The 25,590-nt window shown below is 55.0% G+C and overlaps 1 protein-coding gene across 10 annotated transcripts in view; it reads right to left on the reverse strand.

Moving 5' to 3' along the window:
* Nucleotides 1-25,590, reverse strand: part of mub (poly(rC)-binding protein mub) — a 146,827-nt gene that overhangs the window by 18,086 nt on the left and 103,151 nt on the right. For 6 of the 10 annotated variants that reach the window (XM_076520547.1, XM_076520546.1, XM_076520545.1 and 3 more), the window contains exons 3-8: nt 22,397-22,453; nt 21,717-22,100; nt 20,059-20,463; nt 11,865-11,961; nt 11,063-11,342; nt 776-6,367 (exon numbers count right to left, since the gene is read on the reverse strand). In XM_076520547.1, coding sequence (XP_076376662.1) covers nt 5,989-6,367; nt 11,063-11,342; nt 11,865-11,961; nt 20,059-20,463; nt 21,717-22,100; nt 22,397-22,453 — 1,602 coding nt within the window. In that variant the 3' untranslated portion in view covers nt 776-5,988. The other 4 variants (XM_033466462.2, XM_033466465.2, XM_033466463.2 and 1 more) reach the window with 4 other exon arrangements.

The following is a 25,590-nucleotide window of genomic DNA, read 5'->3' on the forward strand; positions in this document are numbered from 1 at the left end:
TGAAATTCTCTCGGCTCGGGGGACGAGCAGCCGAATGAAAAAATCCACGACCGAAGATTTCCGTTTCGATAAGATAACTCGAATCGGGCAATTCGAATCCACCGGTTCTCGAAACGAGCGACGGGTTGCGATTCTTCGCCTCTCCCCCTTCCCTCTCTCGCGCTTTCGCACGCACTCTCTCTCTCTCTCTCTCTCTGTTGAACATGCTTCGCGTCGCGTCGGATCCGAAGGAGATCCTCGGTTTTCGTCGATCGCGGACGCGATCCGATCTCGCGACGTCGGACCCGCGTGAAAATGTTCCGCGAGGCTTCGCTCGTCGTCGATGCGAGCGCGTCGACGAGGAGCAACGGGCGACGCCGCGAGACGGTACCTTCGCGACGAAACGAACGAAGGAACTTCGCGACGATAGACTCGCAACAAATTTCGTCGCGAAACCGAGCGTCTCCGGGGCAAACGGACCGTCGTTCGCGCGGAGTCGCTTCCAAAGGGGCGACTCTCTCCGAAGCAACGGCCGATCGCGTACATCGTATATTCTAAACCGTATGCAACGCGTATTATCTCGTGACTTTTTCTTTTAGAAAACAACGAAAAATAAACGGCCGAACGAGTATCGGGAATACGAAGAGTACGCGAAAACGAAGAACCGGTCGAATCGAAAACGAAAAAAAAAAGAAAAAAAAAGAAAATTTTGTCGACGGCCGGAAAACGGTATATCGTATAAAAAACTGGGAAAAGTGTCGATTAACGGGACTACAAAGGAGCGGATGGTGCTTACCGAAGACGGTCAGGAGCCTGGGTCAAGTTGGTTGGATGGATACATCTTCGCTTTCTCTCTTTCTCTCTCTCTCTCTCTCCCCCTTTCTCTACATTTTTTTCCGTACGAGTTTTTCTCCGCTCTTTGTCGTACGTTTATATTTATACACGCGCGAAACACGTCGTGTGTGCGCGCGCGCGTATAGGATTCCCGCCGATCGACGACCGCGCGTGCCGCGACGCGATCGATCGATCGATCGATCCTGTCTAGAATGTCCGTGGCGCGGGTTCGCCCGAGAACGAGAACCCCGCTCGCCGAACCCCGTTCACCGTCTCTCCGTCTCGTTTCGCGCGAATACGCAACCGCCGACTTTAATCGCTCGAGTCCGAAGCAGCGCGATCGCGCCGTTTAGAACGCGTCGAAAAATCCCAGAACATTCGTACGCTATAGACAACCACCGTCGGCGCGCCCGTCGCACGGCTGCTTTTTTTTTTTGAACGCAAATAATATCGACCAACGAATTTTCTATCTCGTTGTCTTCTCGACAGTTTCGATCGAACGAAACTTGTCGCGTTGTTCGGCATTTTTCGACCGTGTTTCATTCGACGACTCCGGGACTCGAACGGTTAATAACAATTTTGCACGCGTCTATCGTTTCGCAGCTTATGGACACGGCCGAATGCGACGAGTTCGCGCGCGATTCTCGATCGCGAAGTTGAAACTGTAAACGATGCGTGGTAGTTTGTAAACGTTGATGTTCTCTCGACGTCGTAAATTTGTTCTCTTCTTAAGAAACGACCGATCGAACGCGAGTAAAATCGGGCGTATCGTACAGACACGGAAAAGTCTACGAACAAAAAATTCGGTCTCGCAGGTTTAGCGGTCGATAACGTTTCGAAGCAACATCGTCGCACGCGATCCTATAGTTCCCAGCATTTTTTACTTCGGTCGCTTTGCAATCTCTTCGATCGATCGATCGATCGACGGTATTTCTGTTGGGATCGATATCGAAAGGGGGTGGACCGATCGGTCGGTTTTTTTCTCGTAGCGCGTCGTTTACCGTTTCAATTTCTCAACTGTGAGAAAATAGTTCGACAACCCGAACTTGTTTAGGCCCCCGATCGAACGATCGAGCGACGCGCCGCATCCCCAGCGATCGCGATCGTTTCCGTCTTCGGCTCCGGACGATCGCTCGATCGGCGGATCGGCGGACAGGCTTCGAGCGTATCGCGGCTTTTGGAAGTCCGATCGTTAATTAATATCGTACGATATCGCGAACTTATAATGAAATGTCGTTGTTCGATCGGTGGAAATATTGCAGGCGATTCGGTAGATATTTCACGCTCTACAAACGATCCGTGTTCGGTTCGGCAAAGTTATTCGTTCGATGCGATTTTATCGTCGGATCGATATCCGATGGCTCCGATCGGACGCACCCGTCGCGAATCGCGTCCTCGTTTCTCACGCGAACGTGGAAAACTCGCCGCGGAGAATAACGACGAATTTGGAATCGTTCGCGAGGACCGATTCGCGCGCGTCGCGTCGGACCGGCAACGAGAAGACGAAAGAAAATGCCAGCCAGCGGCATCGCGACGTCCGTCGATTCTCTCTCGACTCGCGTTCATCGATCGGACCAGAACCCTCGCTCGTCGCGCGTTCCGCTTTCGTTCGACGACGCGACGGCCGGTTGGTCGCCGCTAAAAACGGAAAAAAAAAAGGAAAAACTACGAAGAAGGTGGCAACGATAGAACGCGGCACGCCAGAAACGTGGTCGCGCAAGGTACTACGGAATTAGTACCCCCGGGGACTCCGGATCGATACGTTCGTATAAATAAACGCGCGTGCAGCCCGAATATGCAATATTTCCATCCAGGTAAGGAAAAACGGCTGGGCGAGAGAGGCTCGCAAAAATGGCAACTCCCTGCAAACGCGCCGGTATCGACTCGCGACGCGAACAAAATGGCGACAGCGACGAGTAACGTTGCGGCACGGCGTTCGACGGAAGGCACCGGCGCGCGCGCGGTGTCCGCCGTTGTTTTTCTTATTTTTCTCCGTTGTACGACCCGTTGTACGTAGCGGTCGTTGTTTATCAGTTTGCAGCTCGTATCGTATTAAACACCCCTAGCTTTATTCAACAAGGTGATACAGGGTAGCTAATGTCTGTGAAGCACACAAGCTCTGGCGACATCGTTTATAGAGACCGATATACAGTTTGAAAACTAACGTACCTACGTAAAATCCTGTGTATACTCTATTATTTCTGTCCCCTCTCTCTCTTCCTCTCCCTCTCACTCGCTCTCGTAATCTCGATCGCGGAAAATCTTCCGTTCGAATCACTTTCTCTCTCTCTCTCTCTCTCTCTTTCCGTGTCTCCCGATTCGACGCGCGCGATTCAAAGAAAATGCTCCTTATTGTCTCGACGAACCGAACGAAACGAAACAACGCACGAAATGGGGGTGGGGGGCGAGACTACGGATCGGTTTAGAACGAAGAACGCAACGAAAATTAGATATATTATGTTAATTGCCGAGGACGTGGATCGCGATCGCGCGCGACCGTCCGCTCGAAACCTTCCCACGAGGATCGAGAAACCGCTCGGAACGCGCGGTTCGAACGGATCGTCGCGACGATCCGCGGGATCGCTTCCCACGTCCGATCGATCGGTATATATCGCGATCGGTGGATCACGGTCCGTCGGATGCACAACGTTGCTTCCTCGCTACGAACTAGAAATTGAGCACACAAACGTCGATCCGGTTACGTCCGAATCTCGTTCGAACGAGAACGAACGATCGGTTTCCGTCCGTTCTTTCTCTCTCGTCGTAGTCTTTTCTTCTCTTCTCGTCTTCGGGCTCGCGCGACGGTATTCCGATTTCGTGCTCTCCGTTTCCGCCCATCGGTTTTCGTCCTCTCTTCGATGCTCGTCGCGGTCAAGAAGAAAAGACGCGAATTCGACGCGCGAATACAATTCGTACGGATTCTCGGAGGAATTCTTACGATTCCCCTTTCTCGCGCGTGTGTATGTGTGTGTGCGCGCGCGCGCGCGTTTCGCGCGTCGGTTAAAGGTATAATACGTATCTAAAAACGTCTCGATTTAACCTAATTTATCCAAACTGGATTCACTTTATACTTTATTCTCTCTAGATCCCGGTACATGTATACATCGGCGTTACAATCGACCGTGTTTCTCTCCTCGCGAACGATTACGTTTTCCATTGCCTGTTCGTATATTAATTATTATATCGTTACAATAAAATGACCACTATCGTAGATTGATTGATTACCTCGTATAATCGAATATAATATATTTATATTCACCGACGACGTTATTCGACGAACCACTACCTCGCGGTACAAATAAGCTCTCCGATCGTTGCCTCTTCTCTCATTCTCGCATTCTTGCCGCGATCGCCCGGCGGAGCAAGTCCGCCGTTTTGCTCGTTCGAGCCGCGTTACATGATTCCACGCGTATATCCGTCCGTTTCTTTTTCCGAATCCCGACCCCAACGCCGCGCGCGATCATTTTCCCGCTCTCTTTCTCCCCTTCTCTCTCTTATCGTCGTTCGCGCGCACGCGTCAAGATTAAATCGAAAAGTGAAAATAAAATATAATCGTTTCGCTCGATCTCTTTCTCTCGCAGTCGCTCGTCATCCACTCGTCACGCACACGCGCACCCTAAATTTGTTTCGTCCGATACTTTTGTTTCGGCCTTTGCGTCGATCGCGACATAATTTTATGTCTCTCCGCTTTCGTTCTCTCTCTCTCTCTCTCTCTCTCTCTCTCTCTCTCTCGATTCAAGTGGTCAGCTATATTTATATTTATATAATCTAACGCTAGTAAGAAAAGGTTGTTCTGCTTCAAAGATTAATCGATTATTAATTCGTCGCGTTTACCTTCCATTACACGCACGTATGCGTGTACGTACGTAAAGGCGACGGTGCGCGCAAGCAGTCGCGCCTCCCGAGTCGTAATTTCCGATACCGCGACGATCGTTCCTCGTTCTTTTTGATTCGAAGGCGACGCGCGGTACGATCCCGCGTAGTCTCGATCGGAAGAAATCATCCGTACGAAGTAAGAAACGAGGGCTCGCCGATGGAAGCCTTCGCGACCGATTCGCGAGGCTCTCCGCGCGAACAAACGAGGACTCGGAGGACGCGTCCAGCTGGCGTCAAGGGCCCCGAAGACTTAGCGTCGGATCTCGACGATCTTCGTTCACGGGGGCACGCTCTCGCGTACCGCTAACTTCGAAGTCCGTGTCTACTACGAACGTAGGCGTTACACGCGCGTGGATCCGGAATATCGGCGCGGATCCGTTTTCTCTCGTCGAACGAGACAATCCTTCCGAGGAGTCTACGAATTCGAAAAAGTTCCTAGGCTAAACCAGCGATCGTTCCTTTTGCGACGAAAGCTACGATCGATTATCCCCCTCCCCTCCCCCGCCCGCCGCTCCAATCTACTCGATCAACGAAACCCGACCGAAACGCTCCGCGATTTCGAGTTAACGCGCCCGATCCTCCGTGATCCAAACGATAATCCGAAAAAAAACAAAAAAACGGAACATCGCGTGCTCTGGAATCGCTCGATGTCTCGGCACTAAAAAGAAATAACGTATTCTTTGGAAACAAAAAAAATGTAAGCTTTTAGAAAACTATCGCGAACGCGTTGAAAGCACCGCGACGAAGGAGAGAGCCCGCGCGCGCACCCCGGCTCCGAATATTCCAGATCCACACGGACAAGCTCGAACAAACGAAAGGTCCATCGGACCTCGTCTACACCCTGTATATCTCGGAGAAATGCAACGCGATCTTAAAGACGAAAAAGGAAACATTGTACGCGCGCACGGTTATATTCTCGATTCGCGGAAAGAAAAAAAAAGTGTCTTGTCCTACCGTCGAGAGGTGGAAGTTTTAGCGGTAGTAGCGGCAGAGAGCGGCGGTAGCGGTAGAAGAGGAACGAGAAGTCCGTATCGAAAAAAAGGTCGTGGTCCGATCCTTGGCCAAGTCTTAAATCCGGACTCGCGGCCCGCGTGGCCCGCGACTCGCGCGCTACCCTGGCGTCCGTACGCGCGTATCTCCGACGCGATCGATTTCGTGTACCGTGTGTGTATGGTCGAGCGGCGGTTCTTGTCGCTGTTGTTCTTGTTCCGGTTCCGGTCGTCGACGAGCAATGCGTGTGTTCGAACGTGCAACGAGCAGCTCCCTGTCGCGTCTCTCCGTGGTCGATGGTCCGTTGGCTCAGTACGGGTTGTACTTGGTGCGCTCGGATTTGAATTTTCCGCTGTCGGTCGGTCCGGGTGCGCCGGGGCTACGCAACCTCGGCGTGAACTTGTGCGACCGGTGCACGCCGGTGGTCTGGACCGGAAGCGCGGATGCAGCCGCGCCAGCAGCACCACCTAGCAATTCCGTGAGTCCGCCGAGGGCGGTCAGGCTAGATAGGGCGTTGAGGGCGCCTGGCTTGCTTAGCAGCTGAGCCAAGGGAATGGCGCTGGCCAAGGGAGAGGCAGTGGTAGTGGTGGTAGAGGGAGAAGCACTGGCTCCGGATGCCCCGGGAGTGGTACCGCTGCCAGGGGTTTGGGTATTTTGGGCCTCAAGGTTAGCTTTCTGCAGTTCAACACTGGGGAAAAGACACAAAATGTAAAAAGGTGAGGGTGGGAACGTTCCTCTGATACGGTTCGTGTTCGTGTAAATTCTAGCGAGCGCGGTTCGCCGGTGCCGTGTGTTCTCGCTTGCCACCGGACAGGCCGAACGACGGTAACGCGGAGAGACGAGGTCGTTCGCGATAATGTAACCTTTCCTCCTCGTTCGAAACGGAAGCTTCGTCGTCGCGGCGCGGGAACCGGGAGAGAGACCCGGCCGAGACGATTCTCCAGCCGTGCGCAAAAATCGCCGCAAAAATCCTGCGAAAGTGCTTTTCGAACAGCTCCGACGCGGACCTTTGCGGCGACCTCGTTCCCAATCGAATCGGAGCAACGCAAACGTTTTGCGGCATCCAGCATCGCGCAGGCTCCCCGGGCGGAATCGTTTCTCAACCGAGGTCCCGTCGCGTTCCGCGTCAACGTCCGTTCCACGTTACCAACGTTCGCCCTATACCCGTGCACGCGTTCAACCAACTGTCTGAGCGTACGTGTACGTGTTTCCGCCACGGTGTCTGTTCTGTGCATAAAAGTGTACTTTTCGATAAATGAAGATAAAAAAAGAAAACAGTGACAGACAGACAGTGTGAGTGAGTGAGTGAGTGAGTGAGTGAGTGAGAGAGAGAGAGAGAGAGAGAGAGAGAGAAAGAGAGAGTTATCATGAAAGAAACGTGTATATAAAGAGAGAGGGGGAGAGAGAGAGAGAAAGAGAGAGTTATCATGAAAGAAACGTGTATATAAAGAGAGAGGGAGAGAGAGAGAGGCAGAGATGAAAGAACGAAAAATTGTGAAAAGAAAAAGAGAGAAAAGTTAGATAGAAAAGAACAGACACGATGGAAATGAAACGGTAGCTAGAAGAAGAAGAAGAGTTATCAGATTAACAGACAGCGCCGAGTCGGACAGAGAACGAAAAGAAAAATCAAGTCGCCAGGCGTTTAAGAGGCATCGGAGTGTTATGGTACGGGTGCTCTACGGAGCGTGAGACTCGAGTACACCGGCTACGTGGTGGTTCGTGGCGGGGGGGGTGTAGAGTCGACAGCACCGGGACGCGGTTTCGCGTCGCGGTGCCGCGGCCGCGGGCGTCGAGCCGCGTTCCCGCGATCCCGCTCGAAATCCTCCGAGAGACGCCGTTGCGGCGCGTGCTTTCGGGGAAGCGAATCGTGCGAGCGGAAACACGGCGGAAACCGTAGCGCGACCGTAGCCGTCCTCGGAGATGTTCGAGAGCTCCGAGAAAAGATCGGTCGAGTCGAGCTCAGCCGCGTCCCGATGCCGAAGGACGCGCTGCGAGGATGCGCCAGGTAAATATGGACGCCGCTGAAAACGGCGGTCTCGCGGTCCATTTTCCCTGGCGCGGCAGAGCCGTGGTCCGTCGCGCGAACCGCTCCGATTCTATCGCGTTCGCAATCCGTCGAAGCGGTCGAGGTGTATCGCGGCAGAAATTCTTACGCGAGTCGTTTCGCGGGACGCATCATGGCTCTGCGGAGTCACTGAAAAGCGGAAATCAAACTAAAACGGGGCGCAGGACCAGCACTCTGCCAGGAGGTTCGTGAACGGATGGATAGAACGGAATGACGAGAGAGAGAGAGAGAGAGAGAGAGAGAGAAAGCGTGAGAGAGGGAGGACAGAGCAATAGAGTAAAAGCGTGTACGCGCGCGAGAGAGAGAGAGAGAAAGAGAGCGAGAGCGAGCCGATTCGCGAACTTCCGCGCGCGCTACCACGGTCGACGATCGGCCGTGGCGGACATGGGCAGAGTGCGGATCCTGGCTGCGAGGAATGCTGGATACGTAATAATCGTGGCTACCAAGTTACGAGCGGGTACAGAAGTAACGGGAGGATCGATGAATGTTCGGTCGCTATTAAAAATGCAGTAGTAAATTGCGAGTGACAATCTGGAATAAAATATAGTGGATTATAATTATAACGTGGGTGGGCGGGGAGAAAAAGTCGATCGTTTTCTATCGTCTTTTCGATGGCTTTCTTTTTTCTTGCTTTTGTCGGAGAAGTTCGCTTTGCTCTCTCTCTGGACACCGAGCGTGCGAGGACGACTAGATTTTCTAGGGACGCGAAAGACATCGGGGTGGTTCGGATCGATACTTTTTTTCTGCAAATTTCTACGGAAACGCGGAGGGGTTCCGCGGGTTCGTTCCAAGGTCGGACACGGTCGACCGTCTCGAATCTCGTCGACGACTACGTCGGTACTCGCGCAGCGTGTTCCAGCGTCGCCGCTGTTTCTTCGCGTTGCTTTTGGTTTCGTTCGCGCGAACGGGGAAGAAGAAGCCGCGACACGATCGGTTATTCCTTTTTACGGGGGAGGGAACGAGACGCGGGCTCTCTCGCGGACCGTTCGCAGCGACGAACGACGGCGGGGAGACGCGCGAGAAAGAACGAATCGAGGGGGGGGGGGGGGGTGGACCTTTGGCGAAGGGAGTGGCGGGATGTGGTCCCGCGTGGACACGACGATCGGCCAAGCCGGACCGACGGTTTTCGAGAAATTCGATTTTCCCGCGGGATCTCCGAAGCGGGGAAGTTCGGCGTCCGTCGGTCCGGCCTCGTCGAACGGGCTCCACGGTGCGTAAACGCATTCGGCAAACAATGATCGAAACGCGTGCACGAAATCAACGAAGGTATCGCGCGAAACAAAACATACTCAGCGCCTAGAAAGCTGTGGAGGATTTGCGAGCCTTCGCCAAAGGGGGGTAGTAGTATCCGATCGAGAGACAAACACCAAAAACAAAAAAGTAGAAAAAAAATATATATATACGTATATGCATATATACATCGTGCGTGTATATATTATATATACGTATACGTATGTATGTATAAAAAAAAAAAAAGAAATGGAAGATCCGTATATACGAAAAGGAGAGAGTAGAATCGTTGTTATGCTTGCGCGGGATTCTGCGGGACGGTAATCGCCGGAAACGGCGTTGCCACGAGTATCGTTCGACTTCGCGCGTCGTTTTCTGTCGTATCTTGTTTTTTTCTTTTTTTTGCTCAAAGTCGTATCTTTTTTCCGAAGAAAAATTGTATTGCTTGAAAGGACAGCCAGCGACAATGGGAAACAGATGTTGAGCGGAGAGATGTGTCTGCAGGATACTCGGGGTACTGGGCCTGGAAAGCAGGACCTGGAAATAAAGGATTAAGACGATATCCTCTTCTTTCGCCGTGGTCGGCGACGATGTCTTCCGGCGACTCCGAGAGCGTCGAAGACGGTGGACGGTCGACGTACCTCGTGCGCGGGTGCTGCTGCCGACGTCTTTCTTCCATTGCTATGCAACCTTATCGCTACGATATATATATATACATATATATATATAATATACATATACATATATATATAAACATGTATGTGTATCTCACCTGTTACGCTAGAGAGACCGAGCTGGCGTTACGGTCGTCGCATGCACGAGAACAAGACAAGACGCACGGGGACGGGGACGAGGGCGCGTTCCACGCGCCGGATCACCGTTCCCCGATTCCGACACCGATCCCCGTACCGGCGCGGCGTCCCTTTTCGACGATACCATCGACCCAACGGTATCGCGGCCACGATCGACGCGCGCCGTTCCCTCTGGCAACGCTTCTTTCGTCTCGCGATTTCTTATTCCTGGCCGTGTCCCGACCGAACGTTGCCGAGCCGCCGAATCGTTTTCTATTCGAACGTTTCGCTAGGACGCGCGAGCTGCCGCGTTCCGATCGAATGGTCCACGGTCGCGAAAACGATATTTTCGTAGCGACACTCGGCCGAGAGCCGCGTCGTCGTTTCGGTCGGTCCCAAGTTGCCGAATCGCGTGCATCGGTTATCCATGGGATACCTGTAAAACGATCTTTTATCCGTTTCCCGTTCGTCGGAAACGATTTTGCACCGCTCGGCGACAAAATCGTCGCCGACGACGATCCGAAATCGATTCGAAATCGATCGCGAACGGACGTCTCGACGCGTCGATCGGCGTCGCGACGCGATTCGTGCGGCGAGACGATTCGGTCGGGGACCACGGCCGGATCGACGCGTTCGGAAAAAGGGGACCGTCGACCGGCGCGCGCTCGCGCACCTCGGTATACCGAGAGGCCGAGAAAGGTCCGATCACGGGAGAAACGAGCAACGCGAAAACGGACGAACGAAAAGAGAGCGGGCTTCTCCGGGGCTGGTGATCGGGGCACGGGGGTTGTGGGCGTGTTTCGTACGAAACGTCGTCGACACCGGCGACGAGGAAGAAAGAAATCGGAAAGTATTTGTCGGGGGGGTTGGGGCAAAGGGTTCTCTCGGGGGGTACGTGTGTCGCGCGAGAGATCTACCGTAAAACGTAGCCGGGACGAGTTCGACTTTGTTTCGATTTCGGGAATCGTGGAAGCGACGCGCTTCTTTCTTTGGACCGGTTCAACGGGTTCCGACGAATATACCGATACGATATTTGTCCATTCGAATAAATATCGCGCGGGCATATTCGAGGATCGAACGTACGCCGAAGGTGTGTATATATAAAAAGATAAATACATATAAATATACATATATAACATGTAAAATATGGAAGCGATGCGAGGGCGGGTGGGGGGGTGGCGGCGGGCCGGAGTTCCTCCGAACACACGGGGGACCACCACACCCCCTCGCGCCGTTCCCGATCTCGGTAGCCATCGGCGTCGGGGTGCGCGCATCGCGGTATACTCTCGGTACTCACCTCATATTGATGAGATATTGTGCCAATGCTACGGCGTCCGGATTTCCGGTAATGGTGATCGTACGATCCGTGGCTCCGCCTTCTCTCTCCTCGCAGTTACTGATTCTGATCATCGCGCCGGAAATCTGACGGATCTCGGCGATCTTGCTGCCGCCCTTCCCGATGATGCATCCGATCAACTCGTTGGGCACGGTGAGCTCGTGCGTCTGATTGTTCGCAGCGGGCTGTTGCCTGTTCGTGTTGCTGGTGCGCAGCTGGCTGCCGGCTAGCGCTGCCAGTGCTGGAACCAGTGTTTTCTTTTCTTTCCTTTTCTCTATCTTACACGATGGGATACACGCGTCGGAACGTCGCGACCCGTTCGGGTACGCGAATCTGTTCCGTCGGCGTCTCTCGGACGCGAAGCATCGAACGAACGGTAAACGATTTTAACTCGGAAACGATATCGAACGTAGAACCGACGGACGCGAAAAATGCTGTTGCAACGCTTTCGACGAAGACGTCTTCTTCTTTTTTTTTCTCTCACGCGAGCAATTGCTAGGATCTTGTGAAAATCCGCGGTCCGACGCGACCGGTGCGCGAAACGTTTCGACCGGATCTCGACGGATCGCGAGGCATCGTCGCTCTCCGTCGAAGAATCGAATACCGCGCTCGCGGTATATAAATATATATATTATATATAATATATAATATATATAAATATATAATATATTCTATCGCGAAAGCGATCCTCTATAGAATCGATAAAATGTCGAAAATCCACCGAGTCGTCGAAACGAACGGGGGCGGTTGTCGCGGGTCTTACCTGCAGGATTGAGTCCGCCGGTGTTGGCAGGTGTGGCCAGGCCTCCGAGGCCGAGAGCCGCGAGCCCAGCCAACGGATTGCTACCGAGCTTTCCCATCTGTAACAACGACGAAGAGATCCATCGCTCAACAAATTAGAATCACGCGTGTGCCGGCTCTGAACGAACTCGTTGTAAAGTGCTTCAAGGGGCTATGTACGAAGACACCGAGATAAAAGTATATGGTATATACGATGTACATGTATCTAAAAGGAGGTATTATGGTATCGTAATCCGCCTGCTTCTCCTCGCGCGTCTCGCGTTCCAAGGATCGTGGTCGATCGTGGAAGAGTCGTCGAACGTCGACGGAACCCGAACGCGGTAAAGGACGACCGATCGAAACGGAAAATAATCGAATATCGAACGAGAGGAAAGCGGGGGGAAAAAGAAAGACGACGCGCGAAACGATCCCCGATCGAAAATTTTCTGTTCGTTCTTCGTCGAGATCTTCCATCGATCGTCTCTCGGGCGGCGCGCCACCGTAAATCCCGATCCATCGACCGAGTCCCGGCTCTTTCCGGGACCGATCGTCGATCCGGAGCGTGTCTCGCGATTCGCGTTTCAGCCGTGATTCCGATCTCCGTGCGACGGAATCTCCTCTCCCGGGCCGTCGACGAATTCGCGGCAATCGATCGAACGAAATCGTACGTTGCACGCGTCTACCGTATTACACGCGTGCACGTACATGGAAACGATAAGAGAGAAACCGCCGCTCCGATCGGCGTCGCGTCGCGACCGATATACTGGAATCTCGAGCGTGTGTCTCCGCCTCTGCCTCCGCACTGATTCGAATTTCCCGTCGGTCGATTCCGCCGATCGGACGCGTCGCGCCCGCGCTTCGCGCGCGAATCGGACCCCGAGCGAGGATCGGGTCGATCCCCGCGCTGCTTCGAGGATCGTAAACGGGAAGGATGGGACGGAATCGGATCGGATCGGATCGGGGAGGGCGCTGCGAGAATCGGTCGAGTCGACGATCGGTTCTCGAGACACGAAATTGGACGGCGGGCCAGGGCCGGGGCTGCGATCGGTCGATCGAAGCCCGCGATATTCCCGGAAAAGCTGATCGCGCGACTGCACGGCGCGATTCGGGCAACTTTTTATTCCAACGCTACGATTAAAATACAATCCGGGATTTGGAGGTGTTCGAGGGAATTTGCAAATCCGTTGAACCGTGAGTTTTTATACGAATGTCGCGGACAGCGAGCGACCTGTACGAAATCCGTGGTCCAGCGATCGCAAACGATGACAAACTGTCGGAGAATACGGTTTGAAAATCTTTATTCGCGGCTCTCGAGTTTTTTCGTTTGAAAACCGCGACGAATTGTTCGGATTTCCGAAGAGTTTCTGACATCCGAACTCGTCTCTGCTCCGGAAACACCGTGGAAAAGAAGCTAAACTACGAATCGACGACGAAAGAAGCGTCGCGCGTTCTTCTCGGCAGCTAAATCAGGGACGATCTTGTCGGGAAATGAATCGCTCGACACGATGCGTGTGCCAGTGTACGGCTTTGTATTGAGAGAGAGAAAGAGAGAGAGAGAGAGAGAGAGAGAGAAAATAGTCGCGAGTAGACGATCCGGACAACTTTTTCGCAAAGTTGGAGAGACCTCGTCCGCGACCGATTGCTCGCCTATCGGAGATTCTAGCGACGAGAGGAACAACCTCGGGGATGAAAGGAAGATAAAAAAAACGAGGCGGAGGAGAAAAACCGTGAGAAAAAAAGCGCGCAAACGTTTCACAATTGTTCGGTTTCGCCGCGCCCGATCGGCGCTCGATCGAAACGACAACGATCTCGCTCGCGTCGGATTTCCTTTTCGAAACGGTGCAACCGGTTTTGCAACGGTTTCGATCGCCGATCCGGTAACGAAACTCTCGCGTTTACGAACCGCGTTCGAATTTTCACCGGGTATCCTCTCCCGGCGAACGGTCCGGTTCGAGTCAATCGAAGAACGCGGATCTTTCGCGCGTCGATCGGATCGATCGACGAATTTTACGCGTCGTTTCGAAGTTGCGCCTCTCTCGATCCATGGAAACTCTTTCTACCTCGACTATCCGCGAACGTGGAACGCCTTTCGACCCGACCACGGGCACGACGATCTACCGATAAAAAAAAAAACAGCGACGGCGCTACTTTCGGCGGCAGAGATCTTCCACGAACCGATCGAGTTCGATTCGACCGTGGACGTTCTCTGGGATCTTGACGAACGAACGAATTTGAATCGGACCACGGCGACGGTGCGTTTCACGGGAAAACGCGCGCAGGTCTGATTAGAACAACCTTGGGACGGCGTTTCCGGGTGGTCGAACCAGCATTTTCGCGCGAAACTCGGACGAGATCGCGACGCTCGCTGCTCGTAAATCGGGGAACGGAATAAACGAAAAATATCGAATCGAGCCGGTACGCGACGGTCGCGGTGTTTCGTTCTAGCCTGCTCAAGATGGTGGAGAGACGCGGTGTCAGGGCAGCCCACCCTCGCGCGAACCTTCTTGATTCGTAGCTAGAGAGAGTGCTGAAAAGCCATGCTGTTCTAAGAGGGAAATGGCAGCGAAGGCGACGGCGACGGCGACGGCGATGGAAGGAACGAACGAAACGCAAAAAGAAATCGGAAAGACGGAAAAAGAGAGAAAGCGAGGGAAAGAAATCGATGTTTGGCGCGTCGCCTCGGTATCGTTCTTCCAATATCGGTCGCGACGTCGAACGCGCCGGTTCCGAGTCCCGAACAAAATACGAGAAATAGAATAGAATTGAACAGAGATGCGAACGACCGTGTAAAACTGAAGAGGAACGCGAAAGAAGGAGAAAGAGGAGGAAGAGGAGAGAGAGAGAGAGAGAGAGAGAGAGAGAGAGAGAGAGATGGTTTCTTGCGAAGCCGTAAAAAACGAAAGCGTGTACATACGTGTATTGCTCTTAAAGATTTTTGTTCTCGAACGTTTCGGCGACGCGTCTCGTCTCGCTACCGCCGAGCCGAAGCGAGATCTCGACTCGCGGATATTTGCTTTTCTCGTCTCGTCTCGTCTCGTCTCGTCTCGTCTCGATACGGTTCGGCGACGCGCGACGTCGGTTCGTTCGCCCAGGCCTCGGCGGTGGATAGCGTACCGAAAATCGCGGTCGAAAGCCGCGCTGGAAATATCGCTCGGTCTTCTGTCCGTTACTCGGCTCGAACCAGAGATTTACGCGGGATCTTCGAACCCAAAGATTCGCCAAAGATCGCGCGATTTCGGGAGCGTGTCCGCGCTTGCGAGCGAAACGTTTTTTCTTTCGGTTCCGGCGTTTTGTCTCCGGAAGAGAGCTTCTGCACCGTGCCAACTCTTCTCGGAGTTAAAAGCTTCCGCGTGCACCGCGTTTCGTGCAAATCGGTCGTGGAACGATCGGTTCGAGACGGCTAGGACGTTTTTTTCCGTTTCGTTCTTGCGCGGAGGAGAGCGGTGCGCGCGAAATTCCAGCACGAACGAAGGAAAACGGTGAGACCGTCCTCTCTGGGAAAGACGTTTCGACGTTTCTCGTCGTTCGTCGGTTTCCAAGAAAAAAAAAGAAAACTTTCGTCAAGATTTTTCACGAAACGGGAAGCGTTCGATAAATTTAGTCGCGCGCGACTGCTCGCAATCGGGAGGACTCTTTCGTCCAATTGCGAAATGCCTCGAAAACGCGGCTCGGCCGTCGATCATTCTCGACGCTCTTCCGCGATTCGTCGGATCCACCGCGCGGGATTATTGTTCTTTCCGAAATTCTGAAACGGTCGAACGCGGCGGGTTTGTTCGGCCGCGATGCGACGACTCGCGCCATCTGGAACACGCTTGTTCAATAATTCGGTGCGTCGACAGGGACAGGCCCGAGAGAGCGAGAGCGCTGTTTGCGCTTCGGCCGCGCGCAAAAAGAGTCCCTAATTAGCAAACGTCGCCGTTAAAGCCGATAATTATGTTTGCCGTCCGATGTTCGCGTCGACGGATAGAAAATGCGGAACGCGGAATCGATTGCTACGACAAACGAACCCGCCTCTCTCGCCCGCAACGAAAAAGTCTCGAACTCGCGACCCGTTCGAACGACGCGTCGCCGCTTCGCGCGATCGATCGAAACGCGAGAAATTCTTTTTTACGACCGAGAAAAATTAGAAGCTCTTTTTTCCGAGCGGTCGCAATCGTCGCGAATAAAATTGTTGCTCCGCCATCGATTTTCAAAATTCGTCGTCCGACCGTTTCTACGCTCGCGGTTTTTTCTTCTTCTTTGCATTTATCGAATCATCGACGCAACAAATTCGAACGTTCGAAACGAATTGCAAGTAAAATGCGAGTTATACACGCCCGATAGAAATTGCGGGGGTACGACGAACGGCGCGCGTCCGCTATCGTCGATCCTTTCGTTCTCAAACGCCGGGTTTCTACCCGGCGCCTCCGTCGACTCCGTGAGTTTCGCCCTCGAAAGTTGGAGCAACGACGGGCGCGCGGGGCTCCGCCGTCGAGAGCGAAATCCACGGGCCGACGCGCGGCGTCGTTTCCCTCGGCACGCACGCGTACATTCGACGCGCGACTGCCGAAACAAACGAAACGCGGAGCGACGCGACGCAGAGAGAGAGAGAGAGAGAGAGAGAGAGAGAGAGAGAGAGAGCGAGCGAGAAAGAGAGAGAAACGAAAGCACCGTGCCCCGAACAGGCCCGGGCTAGAGCTCGAGCTTCCCCTATTTGCCGACCGACAAGCTCTCGCGTTCGATTCGAAAGATCGCAAAAATATCAGGATGGCGTTTCGTCGCATCTGCCGACAGCGATGGGATCCGGACCGCTCGCCGATGTCCCGGTAGACCGTCGAATGTCCCGATCCAGATCCTCTAGAATCTCGAGACTGCTCTATAAAAAGTCGATTCTCCCTCCCTAGAAGTACAGGGAGCGGGAGAGAAAGAAAGAAAAAAAGAAAGAAAGAAAGAAAGAGAGAGAGAGGGAGAGAGATGGTAGTTGGGGAGTACGGGATCCCATCGCTGTCCGCGGGGGTCTCCGTTCGAAAGACGCGACCGTTGGAAGATCCATTGGCTCCGTCACCGTGCGAACCAACGACTAGCCACGAAGAATCCATCGTGCGACCTCCCCGACGAGAGTAAGCGTTCATGCTAAAGCAGGCTCGATCAGCCGGGAAAGAGTTTCGTCGGGCTGAAACAGCCGCCAACGCGAACCTCTGTCCCGGTGGGACCAGCGTTTTCTACGCGACGGTCGTACCGATCGAATCGGCGGGGGGGCCCCGCGAACGAAGAAACGGAAACGGAAGACGCGCGACGTTTTCCGTTCCCCTTTCGGTCCGTTCTCTGGGTTCGACCGTCGCGCGTCCGGCAAGGTTTACGCGAAGGGTAGAAACACGGCGGCGACCGATCGACGGAGCGCGCGCGATCGGACTGGATCGGACCGAATACTTGCTCCGATTCCTCCGAGTTCTCCGCGCGAAATTATTTTCGTCGTATCTCACCGGAAAGGTGGGCATCGTCTCTCTCGACCGTTCTAATTTCGATCGACGAAGACGCGTGTTCGATAGAAAAATGAAATCTCGCGCGCGACTCGCGGACGAAGACGGTTGGCGGAGGAGAGCGAAGTATCGAAACGAAGGAAACGAAGAATCGCGAGCCGATCCCGACCGATCGGTTTCGCTCCTGCGATCCGGTCGCGCTTCCGGCCGAGCGTTCCAATATATTCCATGTCGCATGCAACGAATCAATCTGTGCACCGTGAAGGAGACGGCAAGCGGTTCTCCAGGCAATCAACCCACTACCAATCGCAAGCACAACACAGGGAGAAACGTGGAGTGTAGCGCCGAGAGAGACCTCGGCAGCGGGGACAGTACATATCGGAAGCGTTTCGGTGAACGTACCAACGAAAGAGATCGACGGGGAAACCAGAGAGAACAAAGGGGCCAGGGGGTACGGAAAAACCAGAGACGACCGATACACGTAATAAACAGACACGTGCGGATCACAGAAAAAGCAAAGCGCATGATCAAACGCGCGCGACCGCCCGCCGATTCCGCTCGCTCTTTCGGATTCTCGTTCGCGGCTCGTTTTTCGAGACGTTCGCGATCGGAGGATTCCCGACCGACATCGAACTGCTCGGTAAACGCGTGTTTCGATTCGACTCTGCGGTTCCTTTCTGTCCGGCAGAATTCCAAATGAATTTCGTCCGAATTGGACGGCGATTCGGCGGGCGGATTCGTGGCGGAATTTACGGGCGAGTCGCGCGATCGGAAGACGTCGACGGGACTCGCGCAGCCCCGAGAGCTTTTTCCCTTGAAGAAACGAAGAGAGAAGGAGAGCAAGAAAGAAAGAAACGAGGCATCCCCTCGACGAGGAAGGGAAACCCGCGAGAATTGCCGTATACGGTTGCTCCTCGAGCGCCGAGGAACGGAAAGCGTTCTCCGCCGGCTCGGCCGAGGAAAAGAGCTTGTTTCACCGGACGATTCGATTTACTCGGGGCTCCGCGAGGACGTCGAGCGGAAAGCCAAGGTGTTTCGGGTGCCGATGCATGTACGTGGACCAAGGTGGTTGGGGGGCTCGTAAAAGGGTTTTCCAGGACGGGGAGGCTGTAGGCCGGGTGGCCTGTACAACGCGGTGGAGCATTCCGGTACACGCGGGCAAACATTCTACGCGACGACGCTGCGGCATTTGGTGAAAATTGGATACTCGGCGAGGACGGTTCCCGAATAACCGGCCGAACCGCGAACCCCGAACCTCGAACAATGAAATATCGAAACTGCTCGAAGCGGAAAATCTATCCTGGCTCGACGACGGGGACACACCTCGGAAAGTAGCAGAGTTTGAAAAATTGCAGCAACGAACGGCGGCTCCATTAAATTACGACATTACCGTGTAATTCGTGCATTTATTCGCGAATAAAATAAGACGGAAGATTTCTTTACGGTAATCGAAACACTGTCCGCGGATTTGACGCGTTTATGACGGAAACGAAGCGGACGAGACGTAAAGACGTAAAACGTTGGGATCGTTTCAAGAATTCTCTTAAATCGCATCGGTGTTATCGAGAAAAGAAATATACGAGGACCGTGGCGTCTCGATCTCGCGATCGATACGGACAATTTTCACGGCCGAAGTGGCCGGAAGAATCTCTTCCATATAATAATGGCCAGATTTCGGAACGAGAGCGAAATCTGCCAACCGCGAAAGAGAGAAGATCGAAAGGGAAACTGCTTCGCGGTATCCGTTCGAACGAGAGCACAGCAGTTTCTCTTTAAGAAATTTCGTCGGAGATATCGAGGAACGGAGTCGCGAGTTCTCGAGAATATAACCCCAGTTTTACGAGCAACAACGGAAGGTACGAACCGAAGTATAAAAACGCCTTTGTAAACGCGGCGTTAAAAACGCGCGCTCCGCGAGACAATCGTTTATCCCGCCGTAACAAAGTTGGCGCGGCGAGACTTCGCCGCGCACAGTCGCCGTTCCATTTTACAGATATTTTTTCTCCATCTCGCCGTTTCGCCGGGTCTATCTCTATTTTCGAATCGCGAAGAGCCTGCGAACCGTTCCCGACTCGGCGTCCGATGTCCGAAAATTATGCTTCTCAAAAATACTCTTCCGCCGTTTAGACGTTTCTTCGACCGAACCGTACCAACTTCGAAGTCCCTCTTTCCGCGAAGAGGAACCCTCGAATTCTCGCCGGATCCTGAAAGATCCTCCGTTGCATCGGTCGCGAATCGGCGAACGTATTCTCCCCGAGCCGTCGAATTCGACGAAAGGGGTTCCAGACTTTCACCAATTACCCGTCATCGTCGGGGTTGTCGCGTACAATGCGCGACTCGCGAACAAAGCCCGACCAGAGAAACACGCGGGGTGACGAATAGAGGGGCGGGAGGGAGGGAGCGCGTGCGGTATCGGGCGTCGGTGAATCGGTCGGCGGGTGGCGCGTGTCTTTTGCGGAGGTTCTGGCAAGTCGCATGGGGGCTCGCGGTTCGTGTACGCTCGTTGGGCAGAGAGAGAAAGATAGAGAGATATAGAGGGAGGGGGGGGGCAGGGTGACAGTTTCTCATTGTCAGAGGGGAGGGGGGTGTGTACCGGTTTTTCGAAGGAGGTGGGCGAGCGGTTGTCGGTGTCGGTGGTGTCGGTGTCGGTAAGTATGTATCTCGAATCTCTTTGCGGGCACGGGAGAGGGGGTGGATCACGAAAAACAAAAGACTTACGGCGTCTGCCACGAGGTGTGCGGGCGGGAGGGCTGCCTGCAAGTGTCCACTCTTCAGCAGGGGGTCGGCGAGGCCTGCCACGCTGGCGTGTAAGGGGCTCGGGTGGAGAGGAAGATGTGGGCTGGTAAGGTGGGCCGTGGATAGGAGCGGTTGCCCGTGAGAAGCGGCGAAGGCCGAGGAGGAGGGGTGGGCCGCGAAGGGCGAAGTCGTCAAAGTTTGGGTGTTCAGCGAGGGCGGGGTGGGCCCGGCAGCGGGCGCGGACAATGGCAATACTGTACTTACGTCCGAGTGAGCGGGCACCGCGTAATTACCCTGGATGGTGTAGGCTTGCCCACCAGCCAGGATCACTGGCCCACTAACTTGGGGTTTAGGGCGGTAAGGGATTGTTGCACCTTTAGGAGGGGACTGAAACAGAAAGAAGACACACCGCACGAGTGCGAATACACTGGTCACGGACCGCTGTCGAGGGTCGTGGATTCGCGGCGCATGCTCCGTCGCGGTCGGCCTCGATCGACTGCTCCGACGCGACCGCGCGCGCGGCTCCTCGCTTCCGTCGCTTCGCGGGTCCAGCGTCTCGAAGAGCACCGGACGGCTCGGACGGTTCGCGAGACGTCGCATCGGATTCGCTTCGGAAACGAGGAAGCCGCGCGGCGCGGCGCGCGCTCGGAGCTGGACGTGCTTTTCGCGATATCGGATACGGTCGGAGGACGAAAGGTGCCCCGCGCCCCGTAGCGTCTCGACTACTCGCCGCGTTTCCGAAACGAGTTTGTACCGATATCGAAAGCTTCTCGCGGAAAACGAGCGAGCGTCGAAACGAGCTCTCGCCGCTTCTCCGTAGCGTCGATTTACGAACGTTTGCCGAACTTTTCGTTGCTCGAACGTTCGTCGATCGAATCTACGAACGGAACGGACGGGGGGCGGGGCCGCGAGAATCGAGACGGCTGGCCACACGCGACGGCGAGAGTTCTTTTCGCCCGTGCACCGAAGGCCGTCGTTCCAGCGTTTATATTTACGAGACGTCGCTCCGATCGCGTTCGGATTCCGCGTAAAATCCTCGTTGACCAAGAGAAGCGACGATATTTGTTCCGGAAGCTTTCGTTTCTCGTATTCGAGACAATCGTATATTCGGGACTTTCGTTCTCTCTGTGCGCGAACGCGAACCCGAATCCGGCTACCGCGCGGCGTCGCAGCTTCGGCCGCTCGTTTCAAATTCCGATCTCGTTGCGAGAAACAACCTCGCTGATCGGACGATCGAATGCTCGTTTTCTTTATCGCGTCGAATCGCTCCCAGCGGAACAACGGGGGGCGTGCGCGTTTTATCTTTTCCGCGATAGCAAGCGTGGTAAAAACGCGACCGAGTCGTTCGCCGATCGTCGCCGTCGACGACGACGCCCGTATATCGGAATACCAGATTCTGATTTCGACGCTTCGTTATTTTCGATCGTTCGGAATCGTTCCCGCGGCGTTTCCGCCAACGGAACCCCGACACGTTGGCGGTCTCTCCGGGAAAGTCCCGGTCGCGGAGCGAACGAATCTTTCGCGCGAAAGCTTCCGGTTTGCGCCGGTCCAGGTAATCCGGATCCGGGCGATCTACCGCGACGGATCGGAGCGACGCCTCGGCGCGTCGCGTTGCACGGTACGTTGGCCGGAATACGTACCTCTAGCATAACGCAGCATATGTGGTATATGCATTGCGTGATGGCCTCGCTGGTACCGGATATGGTAACCGCGCGTTCCGTCGAATTCGGCAGCATCTCGGAGGCGACTTGGATCGAGGCGCCGGTCACTTCGCGAATCTCCTTGATCTTGGAGCCACCCTTGCCGATGAGGGAGCCGCACTGGGACGCGGGCACGATCAGCCTGAGAGTGATCGGGGGCCTGGTCGCGCCGCCGCCACCCTGGGTGTCGTGGAACTGCGAGCACCATTCCTCGAATTTCTTGCATATCAACGTGAACGCTTTGAAGATCGCGTTCGTCGGCCCGGTCACCGTCACTATGCGCTCCTGGCAAGTTCCGTCCGAGATGTTGATCTTCGCCCCGGACTGCAACATCAACGTTTCCTCCCGTTAAACGAACCGCTCCGCGATCCTTTCCGCTTCCGACTCTCACTCGTTCGTCTCGGGTAAACGTTTGTAGCCGCGAAACGATAGATTTCGCGGCGAGAAAAGTTCGAGACGATACGATCGCGATCGACGCGAGTCGGCGGTGCTTTAGCGAACGATCCGCCGACTCGATGCGACGAGCGCGGCGTTTCCTCGGTTACGGAAACGCCGAAAGATCGCTGTCTCCGGTAGCGGCAGGCGGGCAGGAAGCGAATCGAATCGACGACGAAACTCACCTCTTCGCGGAACCTCTTAACGATCTCTCCTTTCTTCCCGATGATACTGCCGACCTCCTGCAACAGATAACGCAACGTTACAACTTTTACGAAGGCCACGCGCTCGTGGATATCGTAAAACGTAAACCGTAGCCTTGAAACGCGCGCCTGCGTCGCGCTCTCGAGCGACGCGCGTGGCGAACGGACCCGCGGCCGTTCTCGAGCAGTTTCTTTCGACGAATTCGATCGGTATCGGAATCGGAGACACGGTTGACATACGGTAATAGGTCGTCGCGCGAAATCCCGCCGATCAACGGCGAGACCGCGACGAAAGCGGCGAAACAATGAAATAGCATATTAGACCGTTGAAGCGACGAATTCGCTGATGCGCCCGTTAATTTTCGCAGGGTCGTCGTGGAACAATGAGACCGCTAATTTGAACGGGAGCACGAAGCGGCCGCTCCGTGGCAATCTCCTCTTTGCGGAACTCTCGGCGAGAGACCGCGCCGCGCGGGAGCGAAATGGCGCGGCGCGACACGGCCTGCCGCTGCTGCTCGGCAGCCTATAATTAGTTGCGCGTTCTCGCAGCCCGCGTCCAGCCAGATCCCGTGTCTTCCTTGACACGGTCTGACCCCACGATAATGTCACCGCTCAGGCTTCTGGGCGAGCAGGTATGCGCCCGTACGCGCTCCCTCTAAACTTAGATATGGCGGCCGGACTCGCTCGGTGCTCGGGGCTCGGTCGCTCGGTGCTCGGAACTCGTCGCTCCGGATGCCTGGCGTCTCTCGTTCTCCTCCGGGCAGGCGATGCCACGAACGCTTCGCGTATCGTGCTAAATTCTTGATTCGCCGACCGACGAGGATCGAAGAGGACCGAGACGCGACCCTCCTGATGCTCGCGTTCGCGCGGCTAAATTCGAGAGCGTTCGGGTTTATCGAACGCGGGCCACCCCGCCGACTTACGCGCGACCGTTGGAATCGGCGACGACCCTTGGGAGGCCGCGGACACTTTCGGCCGGATTCGATTCGTTTTCGAGACCACGAATTGGACGGAAGCGCCGAATAAAAAATATCGCGGGAATTCCTCGGACGAAAGCTTGATAAACCGTTTAAAGAACTGGAAGTCGGGGCAAGTCGAAGCGCTTGCCACGGAATTCCCTGGTTCGATAGAGTCGCGAGCATTCCGCGGGAGGGCGAGGGAAGTCGTCGACGACGCGACTTATTTTCTACAAGGCTCGACAACCTGCGGAGTCGATGCTTGCGGAATGCTATCGACCACCGAGTATCCGATTCGAAGAAAGACGACCTTGATTCGTAGAAAGGAGAATCCGAAAGGACGATCCGCGGTGGAGCGAATCTAGAATCTGGATTATGCGCACCGCGCTGTAGCCTCGCGGGTACAGCGAAGCTAACCGGCGCGAGAAAGAGAGGAGACGGAAGGTTGAAAATCGGCGCGGTCGAGCGGACACTGGTGCATACTCGGCTCGGCTCGCAGAGCTTGGACAACGTTGTCCGAAAGGCTGATCCGCCTTGTCCAGATATAGAAGGCTCGGATTTAGCCGGAGTTTCCGCGGCAGGCTTGCGAATCAACGACATCGCGAGAGCGAGAGAGAGAGAGCGATCCAGAGGGTCCTCTTTGTTGCCGTTCGTGTTCCCCGTTGGAAATAAACGACGTAGGATCTCGCGAAGGCGCCAAGCCCTGTAAATCATCGCGTGCCCTCCCCTTGGTCGGAGGAGACCGGAGACCGGACGAGCTGGACAACCGCGTCACCGTCGACGAATCTCCTTGGAAGCAAATATAGCTGGAACAAGAAGACACCGACGAGACGGGAGGGAAAAGCCGCGAGTCCCTGGCCAGGGGCCAATTAGAGAGGTCGCCGGCTAGCGCTGCTCGCGGAGCAGGAGTTTGCCGCCGCTCTCGAGCCCCTCCGTTTCTTCCGAGCGGAAGACCCGGCCTGTCCAGGACCGATACCCGTTGCAAAAATTTCATCGGCTTCGAATTATCGGGCGAACGGACGCGCGCGATACGCGAAGACGACCGATTGGCCACCGGCCATGGCTCCGCTCCAGCCTCCGCTCGCTGGAATCCGACGCGAGTTCCGAAACCTCTGAAAAGGATGATGTTCTCTCTCTCGCTGACCGCTGATGGGGCATCTCTTCCGCACGGATCGAGCCGTTCGCGAGACGAGCCCTGCGCGAGATAGCGGGCGCGCGAAAAAGATGGGAAACGTCGAAACGACGCGACGAGACGACGTCGCGGGAAGATAAGACGCGAGTTGGATTCGCGCCAGATATTTACGTCGATGCTGCCGCGGGACGACCCTGACATTGCGGCGATCGCGGGAAAAAATGCTGCCCGAACGGACCTTTGCCGTCGGCTTCTCGTCGTCGAGGCAACGATCGATCGAGATAGCCGAGAAAAAAAATGCCAATTCGAGCGGTTCGAAACCCGTGAACAAACGGGACGACTAAGTTTCCCGAAGCGCGTCTCGCCGCCTCTCTCGAACGTTTTTCTCCGGCTCTTCGTCGAGTCTCGCTCGGCTCGGTTCTCGTCCAAAGAGAAGGTCGAGGAAACGTCGAAGGCGTCGATCGCGCTCGAATTCCCCTCGAGAACCGTAGAGCGAAGCGGAAGAAGAACGCTCGCTCGTTCGCGCGACGGCCGTGTGCGCCGTCGAAAGGATAATGGAATCGCGATAATTCGCGTTCGACCGAACCATTGGCCGGTGTTCCTGGCCACCGTCCAGACGGTGCACCTACGAGCTCGTCGCGCATATTCTCCCCACGGACGCGACGCTTCTTCGGCCAAAAACGCGGCCAGACGTATTTATTTCGCTCGAAAGACTTTGTGCCCCCCCGCCCGCCGATCCACCCGCGTGTCCGTTCGCTCGTTAGCCTTCCGAACGGACAATTTTGCAACGCGCGACCCTACGCCACCGTTCCCCCGAGGTAACGCCCTTCCCTCCGCCCCACGGAGGCCATCGGGGCTCGATGGCCTTCGACGTTCCCAACCGCGAAGCGGAAGCAGAAGGGCGCGAATCCTCCGGATCCAAACGGTTCACCGGTTCATCGTGGACGTTTAGCGTGGAAGATTCCTTTTTTTCGACTTTCGAAGATCGCTGCTTCGACCTACTACTTTCTTCGTTCGAAGAAACGATATCGCGTATTCTCTAAATTGAAAAGCCTCGTCGTTCGTCGGTGTCACCGTTCGCGATTCGC

The sequence above is a fragment of the Megalopta genalis genome, chromosome 3, assembly GCF_051020955.1.
Source record: "Megalopta genalis isolate 19385.01 chromosome 3, iyMegGena1_principal, whole genome shotgun sequence".
In the NCBI taxonomy this organism is placed as follows: Eukaryota; Metazoa; Arthropoda; class Insecta; order Hymenoptera; family Halictidae; genus Megalopta; species Megalopta genalis.